The sequence below is a fragment of the Telopea speciosissima genome, chromosome 10 (assembly GCF_018873765.1).
Source record: "Telopea speciosissima isolate NSW1024214 ecotype Mountain lineage chromosome 10, Tspe_v1, whole genome shotgun sequence".
Taxonomy (NCBI): Eukaryota; Viridiplantae; Streptophyta; class Magnoliopsida; order Proteales; family Proteaceae; genus Telopea; species Telopea speciosissima.
In genome coordinates this window covers 3,325,435-3,340,486 of record NC_057925.1, presented here as the reverse complement: position 1 = coordinate 3,340,486, position 15,052 = coordinate 3,325,435, and the positions used below count along the sequence as shown (strand labels likewise).

The following is a 15,052-nucleotide window of genomic DNA, read 5'->3' as shown; positions in this document are numbered from 1 at the left end:
GGCAGTGTGTTCGGGCAGGGATAGAGTGGTCATTTTTTTCCCCTTTATTAGAGGAACTTGGAGAAATGGATCTGCCCAAAAAATGGAGTAGATAAAGGTCCATGATTCCACTATTCCTATGAAGCAAAATACAAATCCTCACATTCACATCTCTCAAAGATATAACAACATTATATAGAAAACCTTAACCCAGAAAGTACAAAACTGACCCTAAAGATCCACCGGTCTGGTTCAGAGCTGAACCAACATATGTTGAATACATATCAAATTAAAGATCTTGACTAGCTCTATAGGGCTAGTGCCTATGGCACTGAGGTATACACTTCTTGACCATTCTGACGCGATTCGAAGTCGAAGTGGCCGGCCGAAGAATCACTGCATCATTTTCTGGACTAAGATCAGGCTTCACCGATAACACTGCTTGCATTAATGATCTAATGGACTAATTCCAAAAGGCCGTAATTGTTTGTTTGTTTGTGTTTATTTATTTATTTTATATCGTTTTAGGTTATCGTTTTTCTACAATGGATATAATTCCAAAGGAATTGGTGTTGGAAAATTTATAAATTTCGGCTTTGAAAGGAGGTGGAAGTCTATCAAATTCAACAAAAATGAAACTGTGACAAAAGATAGGGAGAGAGAGAGAGAGAGGGGCAAAACTGCAAAATTCTCCCTCTCTCTTCTCTCAGTCACTCACTCTCACTTTTCCTCACTGTCTCAAAGCTTTTTTTTCTTATAAGAAATAGGGAAAAGGAATGACACGTGCTCATGTGCTGTGGCGTGTACCTACGCCCAGACACAGTCAGGCATGAAATGACTGCCCCACCCCCATGGAAAGGCAAGGGTGTGCTGATCATTTTGCATCCAGCTATATTTGTGCGCATATATACGCCACAGCACACGATCATCGGATGACATTCTTTCTCCCTAAGAAATATTATAACATTTAATCGACTTATCAGATTTAATCAATTTATCAGTTTGGAACCAATGATTTTCTGGTTAATATAAAACGAACCAATTATTAGACTTCAAAACCAAAACTGAACCGATTATATATGATCGAGCGGGCCAGTTTTTGGGCTTTGTTGACTAAAGGTGTGTTGGCTAAAGCTAGTTCGACCCACCCTTGCCCCCAAAAAGATCCTGTGCAGTACCTTGCCCGGGCTGCACATGCAGCGCCAGACACAGTGAGACGTGAAAAGACCGCCTCACCCTTGCTCGGGCAGGGTTAGGGTGGTCTCTTCACGCCTTGCTGTGTCTAACACTGCACGTGCAGCCTGGGCAGGGTGCTGCACAGGAGCCGAGTCCCCCCTGCCCTGCCCAGACATTGGGTTGGAAAGTAGGACCTTAAACCAGATCATCGATCGTTCACCCATCAGGGGTTGTAGGACTGTAGGAGTGGAGATGGTATTTTTCCCTTGTTTTGAGAACCTTTATCTTCTTTATTTTATATGCAGATTTTATGTAGGAAGCTTGCTCTCCTAATTGTAATTAGTCTGGTATTAAATATGCTTAGCCCCTATTTGTTTGATAATCAAGTAGGTTTTTTTTTTGGGTAAATTGATAATCAAGTAGGTTGAAGCAAAGAAAATAGCTGGACACCTTTTGCTCATATATCCTAAGTTGCTTAATTAGCACCACCACATCCAAGTTAGTTCAAGCACACAAATCAACTGAGTAGAGCACCAAAATAGCATAAATGAATTGTGATAAATGAAATACAGGAAAATGTTCCCCACACTGGTGGCATCATGTGTCCTCTTACACTCTCTTTTTTCCTTGACACTCACGAACTGTGTTTCATCCTTTCTCATGCTCTCATTGACTGGTTAGACATGGGAATTCCATCCCATCCCATTGACATGGCAATGCTCTACCCATGTACATGGTGTGGTTGTTTAAGAGTCTCTAAAATGGAAAAACTCCTCATTGTGCCACATGTGTATATAGATGGTGTGATTGTTCCAGCGTTTGGATAGAGAGAGCATGATCTAAAGTAGCCATGCATCAAATTTCATCATGCCAAGTTTGGAATACGGGTTTAAACTAGACAGATTGAGATGCCTAATACTTTCTTTGGACCGTTACTTGACCCATACCCGATCTCACTATCGTACTGACTCACATTGAGTCTCTAAGATTTTCAAAACCAATAAATATAAAGATACACGGGCCCTAGCTCCCAAATTTAGTTGGTGACTCCAAGATTTTTCGAAAATAACAACCAAAGAAATCGAACGAATTCCAAAACATTTAGAGGAATATTGCCCACGGTTCATTGTTCTCACACCAGAGAACCACCCGAATCAACGCGTCAGCAAAAGCGCGCAACTAAAGTGAAAAATCAATCCATCAGAATTTGGATGTCCCAACAATCAACAATGCCATTTGGTCGTTCACAAATTATTTAAGAAAGAAAAATCAAGAAAAGAAGAACCAGGTGAACTGAAGTAAAAATAAAACTAGAAGACAAATCTCTTGTGTCTCAAACTTCAACGCAAATAAATGTCCAACTATACGCTCCATCACCATTGAAATATACGAATCCTGAATCACAAACCCACCACAAGAAAAAATTAACAACATAATCATCATATATAAGACTTATGAACAACATCAAAAGAGAAGACATCAATCATATGATTTGAAGAACTAGAGTCTAAGGGGAACAGAAAAAGGAAACATTACCATCTCATATTTATCCATCATGAAGTTTAGGAAATTAGGAAACTAAATCAAGTCCAAACCAAACCCAGAAAGAAAAACAGGTTGGATGGTTGTAGAAGAAGTTCGAGGGTGCACAAACTTCCTCCTCTGAGATGGGATCTAGGAGCTCCTGAGATAGGAGTTAATACTGGCAAAGTAAATGACTCCTCTTGGCTGCAGAATTCGGTGATCTCTGATTCGAAGTAACATTGGGAATGAAGGAGATGTGGGATCTGAGGGTATTTATTCTGGTTGTGGCTCTCCAGTGGGGAACCCTCAGTCTGACCATGGCATTAATACTTTGGGGAGATCTAAGAGCAGATGGCAATGGTTTTGGCATTATTAATTGATATGGCGAATCCTTCCTTTGCTTCAAACAACCAAAGCAGAAGATGGGTAGTACGTTCCTCCCATTCCTCCTTATAATCCTAATGGGAAGAAGGTCAATTTTATAATCTCGTAGTTAATTGTTTGGGGTTGATTATGTCCTTTAGTTTTTCTTTGGGTCGTTTCCCTTCAGCTTGGCTTAGCTGTAGGATGTGAAGTTTTTTCCTTGTATTTTCTTTTATCTTATTTCTTTTTCTTAATTCTTATTCATTTTATTATATTAGAGGAAAATTTTTCTATGATTCTTTGAATATAATTTTTATTCATCAAAAAAAAAAACAACAGATCCAAACAAAATAATATCAAAACTCTAATACACACAAACTGTTTAAAGTAAGAATACAAAAATATTCTGAAACTTAAAGGTATATAATACCAATACAACAATTATGTACATTCATAACATACAAAGAGAATAAAATGACTAAAGTACCCTTCATCTTTACAATCCCCACCCTCCTCTTAAATTATGAAAACTACATTGAAACTAATTATTGTATCCTACATATTGATAGTCAACCCCATTTAGTTGGGATAAGGCTTAGTTGAATTATGTGTAAATCTTTATTAAAAAAAAAAGAGAGTTATTGAGTAAAATAATTTATGCACATTATTTTTTCTTTCTAAACGAAATTAATATACACCCAATACCGAAAAACTGCTGAAATGCCTTGACTTTCACAAAATGGTTTGACTTCCTCTATTTATGCATGTATTTGCAGAAGGGCTACGGAATGCGTTGGGCTCCTCTATAGTGCGACAGGGAGTGCAGCGGACATCCAACAGCCCACAGTGCTTTGCACGCAACCCAACACCCCACCTGTGTGTTGGGCTGCGTGCCCAAACACTGCAGGCTGTCGATTGATGTACTACACTCCCTGTCATGCTACAGAGGATCCAAATCCTTGAGGAATCCTTTATTTGAGACTTCCAAAACAATGACATTAATGTAGGTTACAGAAAAAGGAGAGGAAATACTTGAAGCACAAACTTTTTATTGTTCATAAAATAAAAGAAACACAAATTAAGCTTTTTCATATTCACAAGATCATGAAGCTGAAAATAACTTTGATCAGAAGCTATAATAATAACTTGGAGTTAATTACCTGATCAACTGCTTATCATCCATTGGTGTCATCATAGCTAGCTGAAACATCTGCACTAAAATCAGCACCACCAGCATCATAGCTTGCTGAAACATCTGCACTAAAATCACAGCCACCACCACCACCAACATCAACATCATAGCTAGCTGAAACATCTGCATTAAAACCAGCACCACCAGCATCATAGCTTGCTGAAACATCAGCACTAAAATCACAGCCACCACCACCACCACCATAGCTTGCTGACATATCTGCACTAAAATCAACACTTTCCTGCCCACTCATCTGATCAGGCCCAGCACCTCCATACCCACCCTGGTTTGGGTCATTATCATACCCGGCATGAGCTCCATACCCAACCTGGTTCGGGTCATTATCATACCCTGCATGAGCTCCATACCCAGCTTGGTTTGGGTCATTATCATACCCTGCATGAGCTCCATACCCACCCTGGTTTGGGTCATTATCATACCCTGCATGAGCTCCATACCCACCCTGATTTTGGTCACCACCACCACTACCAAAAAGACCACCGCCGTGACTCCCGCCTCCACCCATAAGATCTAGCACCACAGACCTACCGAACTGCGAAGCTGCACCAGTGGCGACACTCTGAATCATAGTGTTCATAAGACTATTCCCCTGCGCTGGCTGCATCATACTTCCCTGAACAGGCCCTCGTGCAGCTCCATACATAACCGGATTTGAAGGCATGAATGCAGGTCCAGATTGATACTGAGGAATTGCAGGTCTCTGTACTGCTTGTTGATAAATCGGCTGAGTCTGAGGTTGACTCATTGGTGGCGGCTGTGCAACTACAGTACTCTGCACTGTTTGTTGATAAATCGGCCGAGTCTGCTGTTGAATCTGTGGTGGTGGCTGGGCAACTACAGCACTCTGCACGGTTTGTTGATAAGTCGGCTGAGTCTGAGCTTGAGTCTGCAGTGGTGGCTGGGCAACTACAGTTCTTTGCACTGTTTGCTGATAAATCGGCTTAGTCTGATTTAGAGTCTGCTGTGGTTGCTGGGGAATTGCAGTTCTCTGTACTGTTGTTTGTTGATAAATCGGTTGAGTCTGAGTTTGACTCTGTTGTGGTTGCAGGGGAATTGCAGTTCTGTGTACTGTTGTTTGTTGATAAATCGGCCGAGTCTGAGGTTGAGTCTGTGGTGGTGTATTGGGTTGAGGAACTGGAATTCCCTGTACTGTTGTTTGTTGATGAATCGGCTGAGTCTGAGTCAATGGTGGTGGTTTGGACTTGCTCCTTGCACAACCCAGATGAGCATCAAATTCACATGAATTGCATCTGTAAAGCCAATGGTTAGAACCCATCTGCTGGCAAATATCACAAGAGAAGCTCTTGCACTGGTAAGGAGGAGAGAAAGTAAGTGAGAGTGGGTGAGGGTGAGATTGGTGATTAATGGATAATGGCATAAGAGCACAGAGAGCATGTATATCTATGTTGCAGAGCTGGCAATGGTAAGAGAATCCATTTCCTGATCTACCACAAGCATCACAATTGAAAATCCCATCTGGGTATGCAGGAACAGGAAGAAGAGTGAGTGTGTGATTTGGATCAACAGGATGATTTATGTACTGAGCCATATTAGAACATGCTGTATGAAGGATGTAATTACAGGGCTTGCAGACATAGAATGTATCAGAAGCATTAAACTTGCAACCTGCACATGAAACAGTAACGACCTTTGTGGTTATTTGTTTGGGATTAGAGACTTGTAACTCCAAAGGATGTGGGTGACTGAAATGTTGGATTAAAGGAGAAGAAGGAGAAGGAGAATTCGGCTTTCCCATCTCTCACCCTCTGAACCGAAGACTCTGAACTGAAGAAACTCAAAACACTCAAATGGGTATTGCAGATTGCAACCATGAAAGCTTGAATTATAGAACAATGCTTATGGTTTATTATTGACTTCAGATTTTTTTTCTAAGTCAACTATAGTGGTAATGCACTGTACAGATCGTGTGTGTTTCTTTATCATTTCCTTTGGTAATTAAGATTTAAGAATGAATTAATGGACAAGTCTGAGCTGTTCGTTCCTTGTATTTTGCATTATTCTGCGGTTGACGCGTGAATCTGTGGACGAAGTGTTTAGTATGATTGGGGTAGGAATGATTTGGGGTTTATCTAACGCGAACCCAGAAGAACCCAGGTGTGAATATGAGAAGGCTCAGAGTTGGATTTGGCCTGAGAAGATGCAAGTTGCAAGATTGGGATTGCGTATTAAGCAACCTTATATGATCCATGTTTCATGTAAAACATTTTAAATTAAGATTACAATCCGAAACTGTTTATCAAAATAAAATCGAATCGAATCGAATCAAATCTTATAAATTAGAACGGATAAACTGTTTACTAATCGGTTTGATTTTGATTTAAAACCGTTCAAATCGTGGAATTAGTTCTGGTATTCTGTATACACTCTCTAGTGTTTTGTAATAGATTTACACCATGTAAATTAGAAGAGATTAAAACTGTTTTCAAACTGTTTTCACTTTTTTGAAATCATAATTTGGGCCTAGATGTTGTGGTTCAAGCCCAAGAACATTAGATGTTTTTTAGAGCACGGATTGTATCCTTGTACAAGTATGGTCCGATGCCCTCCAGGGCCAGTCACATGGAATCCACTCCTCTTGTGAGTCCCACAGTGGATGTCATGTGACTGGCCTTGGAGGACATTGGACGGTACTTGTACAAGGACAAGATCAATGCTTGATTTTTTATGGGTTCTTCAAACGTAGGTCCACCTCTAAGTGGGTTTAAGAGTGTTAGTTCAAACTAGCAAACATTATCGAAACCGAAACTAGTTAAAACCGTTTAACCAAAACTATGTATTAATTGGTTTTGGTTTAGGATATTGGAATTGTTTAATAAATAGTTTGGTTTTGATTTCTACTCTTCATATTTTGAACCGAATTAATACCAGACCAATTAACCGGAACCAAATTGATTTAACAACCTTTCATTAAATGCACATTTGTAAACTTTCCTACCTTTTTAATTTTTCTTATAACCAAACGGAACCTAAATGCATCTTTGTAGACTTGGTCAATTATGAAATATGAAAAAATAAAAAAACGTATTGGACTGTACTTCCCTTTCAAAGTCTCTCTCCCATCATTCTCCTCATTAAATATATCGTTTTGCTCCTCACTATTCGATTGACGTGTAAGATATTAATATAAATTGGACATCATTTAGATTCCTTTCATCTAATTGCTTATCCATCATTAATTTCTATCAATTAAAGCGTGACATAAGTTATACAATCACAAAAACATGTCATTTTCCAATAAAAATAGCTTTTATCCGACCATGTCAATGATGTCCATAATTTCAGATTTGAAAAGATGTATCTTAGCACTGAATAACTAATTAATTTACTGAAAATATGTATCTCTTAAGATATTTTCAGTAAAATAGAAACTAAAAATCACTTTTTTGGACAAAAGGATTCCAACGTTGTACGTTGGCTTAATATATGTCCTTTCATAAGTCTTTTTCACTCATCTTCACTTACCACGTTGGCTTAATATATGTCCTTCCTTTCATAAGGGCATCTTTGCTCTATAAATAGGGATCTTTATCCTCTCAATTACATTGCCCGTGTTTGACGTCAAGTACATCTAAGAGAGAAAACAAAAATGATTATCTTACCCCTTGTTCAAACACACTGCCCAGAATAGGATTTACGTGGGGTCCACCTCCCTCTATTAGATGTACTTGACGTCAAGTATGAACAGTGTAATTGAGAGGATAAAAATTCTTATAAATAAAGGTCTGTGACACTTTAGATAATGATTCTAAGTGTTATTCTCTTTTTCACTCTTTCCTCTTGTGTACGTATATATCCAAAGAATATACTTTTATAGTCCTCAGTTTTACTAATTGATCTTTGAAACTCTTCTTTAAATTTGAGGACAATTTTGTAGAACTCGAAGAGGCACAGTAGAAGAGGGCACTACTCCTCGCTGAAACTAAGAAATGCTTTATTTGGGAGACCATTTTGCATTCTTCTATGTTACACCATTAATGATGTCTATAGCTTTTAGAGCAATGCCAAATGATGTGACTCAGACCACATCAACCATTGACAAAGCAATATTTGTAGGGCCATTAAGTTCACAGTTACTAAGCTAAACTAGCTTCTATCAAATGTAATTATTTGGACAATGTTTCAACAAGCTTTTGGTTCTCTCTTTAGTCATTATCATTATTATTTACAACAACTCAACCAGTTATTGCGAGTGGCCATTTTTTCTTTTTCTTCTTCTATGTAATGATATTTGGTCTATCAAAAAACAAAATGAAAATTCTCATCCCTCTTCAAGTGAGGTTCATTTAGTTAACTCAAGCGAAAGTGAAATAAAATAAACAAATTTTACAAGGCAGTCACTAGGCAAAAGGTGGGGAACAACAAAGAACTTTATGAAACTTGGTGCAATGAGACCAACCTAAATTGCGCCATATGGAAGATGATGTGGCAACTTCCAACAGTATGGACTGATGAGGTCCACCTTAGAGTACCCTAATGTAAAATTTGGTGATCAAACCCAATCATATGCCTTGTACTGGATTATTCTCATGTATTTTTAATGGTCATTCTATTTTAGCTCATATCTTTAACATTTTTTTTTACCATAATTTTAAAAACCAATTTTTTTCCTTATTTTTCTCCCCATGTAACATCGTGATTAAACATAAATTTGAAGCACAAATCTTGGTGTTAAGGCGGTTGAAGCGGCAGTACAAAATCATCATGTTGAAAAGAAGTTCGGAATGGGATTGCAAAAAATTCCATCTCCCTTTTCGACAAAGGAGGAGGCTCTTTTGGCCCGTATGGCTCTTGATCGGCCTGATTTATATGTTATGATCCCCCGATGATCGAATAGGATAAGGACCCCCTCGGTGTGCCTCACAAATCCCTCGTACTTTTTTTTTTTATTATTTTTTATTTCTCTTGGGTGAGCAAACTGAGTCTCTTTTTTTAGCTTTAGCTTTCTTTGCCTTTAGTCTGTCTTTAGGTTTGTTTGCCTCCTTTTGATAAGCAGACAGTGGATGATAGGACTTACCATGCATCAAAAGAAGTTGATGTGTCTAAAGCCTCGTGCTCTTTTCCTGCTTCTGAATAGATTTGTTTTTTACCAAAAAAAAAAATAAATTTGAATAACAAGGAAATGTCATGCGATAAATATAAGTGGGTTGTTGTGCCAATATATAGCCATTTTGATACAACTGACTCGAATTTATTGTTTTTGAGTTTCCTCTGATATACAATTAAAAATATTGAATACATTCGAATTGAAATAAGAGGGAGTGAGTTGAGTGTCGTTCGATTTTCAGGTAGTGTCATGTAATTTACCCTAACTTTAATTACCTGACCAATCCACAGATCCTCCTTAGTTACCAAAACTTGATGAAAAATCTCCACCAACGCCACCACCATCGCCGCCACTCCCACCTCCACCCATAATACTTTGCACCAAAGTCCCACCTAACTGCTGAGCTGCATCACTGTGGGTATTCTGAAGCAGATTGCTTAAAAGACCATTACCCTGCTGCACACTTCTCTGATTAGGCCGGGCAGCTCCAAACACAACCTGATTTGGGTTTGGGTTATTCATGTTTGAAGGCATGTCGGCAGGCACAACCCAAGGTCTACATTGATACTGGGGAATTGGAACTCCCTGTACTGTTTGTTGATAAATCGGCTGAGTCTGAGGTGGTGTTGGGGGCTTAGTTCTTGCACAACCCGGATGAGCATCAAATTCACATAAATTGCACCTGTAGAGCCAATGGTTAGAGCCCATCTGCTGGCATATATCACAAGAGAAACTCTTGCACTGGTAGGGAGGTGAGAAGGTAAGGGTGAGTGGGTGATGGTGGAATTGGTGATTAATGGACAATGGCATAAGGGCACATAGGGTGTGTATGTCTATGTTGCAGGCTTGGCAATGGTAGGAGAAGCCATTTCCTGATCTTCCACAGGCATTGCAATTGAAAATCCCATCTGGGTATGCAGGAATAGGGAGGAGAGAGAGAGTGTGCTTTGGGTCAGAAGGATGAGTGATGTGCTGAGCCATTTTAGAACAAGAGATATGAAGGATGTAGTTGCAGGGCTTGCAGATGTAGAAAGTATCAGAAGCATTAAACTTGCAACCTGAGCATGAAACCATAACGTTCATGGTTGCTTGATTGGGATTAGAGAGTTGTAACTCCAAGGGATGTGGGTGGCTGAAATGTTGGATTGAAGGAGGAGAATTCGGATTTCCCATCTCTCACCCTCTGTCCTACTCTGTCTGAACTTAAACTCAAACACCCCAAATGGGTCTTGCAGATTGTAATCAACCATGTAAGTTTGAATTATAGAACAAACAATTACGGTTTATTGTTGACTTCGGGGTTTTTTTTTCCAAAGTCAATTATAGTGGTGATGGAGATGCATATATTGTAAACCCAATGTGCAGACATGTTGTGTTTCTTTATCATTTAGTTTGATAACTATAAGATTTAAGAATGAATTCTTGTTTTCCCATTCATTATTTAATGGAGAAGTCTGAGCTGTTTGTTCTTTGTATTTTGCCTTTTCTGGGGTTTACGCGTGAATCTGTGGATGATCTGTTCAGTGTGATTGTACAAGTTTTGGTCCTGAACCTACAGATCTACTCATCCATGGCCTTGGATGGGACTTGGGTTTATATAACACGAACCCAGGGCCCAAAATTGTCATTTACCCCAAAAAAAAAAAAAAAAAATTTGGGGGAGGGGAGAGGGGAGAGGGGAGAGAGGGATAGGCACAGATAGCAGGCAACAGGTCAAAGCATCGTGCACGAGGGGGGCAAGGAGTCATTTCAAAGGAAGGGGAGAGAGAGAGAGAGAGAGGGTAGTAGTTTACAATACACCCTTTTCCCAAAAAAAAAAGTGCCTAGATCTAAGGGATAAAAAAGAAGGAAAGAGAACTGGTCGCGTGCAGTATGCGGGCCCCTATTCGTAGAAGCAGGCCACACAAAATAACCACCGTGCCCTCGAGGATTTCTACCTTTCCACAGGGCAATCATTTTATGTGGCTCTGTTTCTAGGCGCAAGAGCCACGCACAGGACACAACCAGGTAGTGTTCTTTTCCCCTAAAAAAATAAAGGGAAAGGTTGGGCATGCTTTTTAGGTGCCCAATATGTGTCATCCTCTCTCCTCTCTCTTTGGAAAAGACCCCCTTGCCCTCCTATGTCTAGCCCTGTGGTTGGTGTACGTCCCTTGCTTACCGAAAGTTGACAGCATACCTAACCTTCTACCAAAAATTAATTACAAAATAAGTAGATTTGATTTTGCTTTATACTTACTTCTGTCTTATCTCAAGATCTAGAAAATTGCCCCAAAAAATGCCAGGCTAAGTGTGATAAGGCCTCGTGCAAAGTTGCAAGCATGGGATTGCAGATTTGATAACTAATCAACTTGTTGGAAAAATATTTTAAAAATATGTACTATGACACTTTCAATAAAGTAGTAAATAAAAACAGGAAAAAGATCTCGATGTTGTAGGCTTCAAAAGCCCTCTCACTGGCATTTTTTTATTCATTTTCTCTCTCTTCCCTAACCATTTGACAGCCTTATTAGGGTTGTCCAAGTCTAACCTGAACCAATTGGAGTGATTGGAACTGATAGAAAAATCAAATTGAATCGAACTGAATCGATTCTCTTATTGGTTATGTTCGGTTTTAGGGCGGACCAAAATCGTACTGAACTAATCGTTTAACAACCCTATTGTGTCCCATCTTGATGAAACCAGTCAGCGTACTACCATTGGTGTGGCATAGGAGATTCTCCCCACAATGACAAAGTGGGAAACCCTCCTTGGTTGATGAAAGTTGCTCAAGCGTTGCACTTGGAATGTATTTTCAATGATCAATCCATTTAGCTCATATCTTTTACCTTTTAACCATTTTTCACCATAATTTTAAAAATCAAAATTTTTTTCCTTATTGTTTCCCAATTAACATTATGATGATTAGGCAGAAATCTTATAAGCAAACAGTGAATGATAAGGCTTATACATGAATCAAATTTGAGTGACAATGTATATTGCCATTGTGATTACAACTGACTTGAATTTTTTGTTTTTCATTTTCCTTTGAAATACTGAATACAATTGACTCAGAAATTTGTGTTTACATACTCATAAACCAACAAAAGATAACTTCTATAAGCTATAACTTTAGTTACCTGACCAATTCCCATATCCTCCATTCACATCAAAGCTTGATGAAAAATCTCCACCACAATCATAGGTACCACCACTAAAATCAATTCCCCCATTGCAACTGCCACCAAAATCTGTTCCCCCATTCCAATTGTCACCAAAATCAGTAGCACCACCACCAAAACCACCACCGCCGCCTTGGTGATTCGCACCTCCACCCATAATATCTTGCACTACAGACCTACCGAACTGCGAAGCTGCACCAGTTGCTGCACTCTGAAGCATTTTGTCAAAAAGACCATTACCCTGCTGCACACTACTCTGATTAGGCCTGGCAGCTCCAAACACAACCTGATTTGGGTTTGGGTTATTCATGTTTGAAGGCATGTATGTGCTTCTCTGAAACAGATTGCTGAAAACACCATTACCCTGTTGCACACTTCTATGATTAGGCCCAACAGCAGCTCCAAACATAACCTGATTTGGGTTTGGGTTTGGGTTATTCATGTTTGAAGGCATGTAAGAAGGCACAAATTGAGACCCATTTTGATACTGAGGAATTACAGTTCTCTGTACTGTTTGTTGATTAATGGGTTGAGTCTGAGTTTGAATCTGTGGAAGTAATTTGGGCTTTGTGCTTGCACAACCCAGATGAGCATCGAATTCACATAAATTGCACCTGTAGAGCCAATGATTTAAGCCCACCTGCTTGCATATATCACAAGAGAAGCCCTTGTTCTGGTAAGGAGGTGAGAAGGTGAGGGTGAGTGGGTGATGATGGGATTGATGATTAATGGACAATGGCTTAATAGCACAAAGGGTGTGTATATCTTTGTTGCAGGCTTTGCAATGGTAGGAGAAACCATTCCCTATTCGACCACAAGCATCACAATTGAAAAACCCTTCTTGGTATGCAGGAACAGAGAGGAGAGAGAGTGTGTGATTTGGGTCTGCAGGATGAGTGATTTGTTGAGGCATTTTAGAACAGGAGATGTGAAGGGTGTAATTACAGGTCTTGCAGGAGTAGAATGTATCAGAAGCATTCAATTTGCAACCTGAGCATGAAACTATAACATTCATGCCTACCTGTAATTCCAGGGGATGTGGGTGACTGAAATGGTGGATTGAAGCAGAAGGACAATTGGGTTTTCCCATCTCTGATCACCTTCTCTCTGATTCTGTGTGAATTCTGAACTGAAACTCAAATTCCCCAAATGGGTTTTTCAGATTATACCATGGAAGTATGAATTATAAACAAAGCTTAATCTTTTTATTGTTGACTTTGGAAATTTTCCAAGTCAACTAATGGTGATTTCTCTATCATTTCCTTTGATAATTGAGACTTCTTGTTGTCCGTTTGTTATTTAATGGAGAAGTTGAGCTGTTCATTATTTCTATATTGTTTTTCTTTTTTGGAGTTTACGCGTGAATCTGTGAAAACGAAGCATTCACTGTAATTGTACAAGTTTGGTCCTTAGAACTTCCATGTCAATGAAGTCAAAGGATTTCAGATATGAAGATTAGATGTGGTCCTTAAATTTCCATTAAACAATAGCTCTCACTAGGCACTAACTAATAATTTGTTGGAATTATTTTCAATAATCTAAGGATATGTAATATTTTTACCAAAAAAAAGGATATGTAATATGACATTTTTAATAAAATAGTAAATAAAGAACACTTCTTCATTTATTTAAAAAAAAAAAAATCTCTTGTTGGCTAATCAAAGATGGGATTGCGCCGACACGTCATCCAATGCTCCAAACCACAAAAATGGAATAAAATTCACCCTATTCGATGAAGTATTTGAATCACCTCTCAAAATGTGATTTCTATGCCTCTCGTGTCCCTTGATCACCATGGTCTACCAAAAGAATACCTCCCCACTTTTTTTATGGGTTTTTTTTTTTCTTGTTACTGTTCGTTGTGAAGTATAACACTTCACGATTTGACACATGCCACCAGACAAGTTTCCTAATGGTACAATATCAGTTTAAAATGAGTAGAGAAAATAGTTAAAATAAAAAAAAATGTCATTTTGTATTTTATATTCATCTTGGTCTTTTGGTAATTTTAAAACTTTGAATGAGTTTGAACAGTTTTTATTTTTTTTTGCTCAAACACATTTTTTTCAATCAATTTACTTCTCTCCACTTTCACTTTACCAATGAAAATTATTTTATTTCACTTCAATGAAACAGATTTGGAGATTGGGGACTACTTATTTCCTCAATGCAATGTCCTTGTAATAGTTCAATCCAAAAATCTCAAGACAAGGTTCCATTTTTCTCTTGGTGCAAAACACACACCGTTAGCAAGTAAGATATAGATGCTTCTCCGTGGTTGTGAATAGCAATTAGTAAATAATAATTTATTAAAATTATTTTTTATATTTTAACTAATAAGAATATGTATAATAAAATTTTTAATAAAATAATCACTTTTTTATTCTTTTTGAGAGAGGCATGGATCATGCAACCTGCTTACCTTTGCATCATTACGTAAGAAAGAAAAAAAGAAAACCGATAGATATCGATTTTGTCAATTATTTTATATCAACTTATTTCCTAAGAAACAACCAAATGTTTCCTTCCTCGATACCCGTTTCTCTCAATTCACCAGTGTCCACTTTCACCTTA

At 38.5% G+C, this 15,052-nt stretch overlaps 2 protein-coding genes across 2 annotated transcripts; both read right to left on the bottom strand.

The window, feature by feature from the left end:
- Window positions 1–9,617: 9,617 nt before the first annotated feature.
- On the bottom strand, window positions 9,618–10,496 carry LOC122642258. Its single transcript, XM_043835701.1, has one exon. The coding sequence runs from the start codon at window positions 10,491–10,493 to the stop codon at window positions 9,618–9,620; it is 876 nt and encodes a 291-aa protein (XP_043691636.1). The 5' UTR covers window positions 10,494–10,496.
- A 1,932-nt stretch (window positions 10,497–12,428) lies between these two features.
- On the bottom strand, window positions 12,429–13,577 carry LOC122642257. Its single transcript, XM_043835700.1, has one exon. It carries the CDS (start codon window positions 13,566–13,568, stop codon window positions 12,429–12,431), a length of 1,140 nt encoding a protein of 379 aa, XP_043691635.1. The 5' UTR covers window positions 13,569–13,577.
- Between the last annotated feature and the right edge of the window lie 1,475 nt (window positions 13,578–15,052).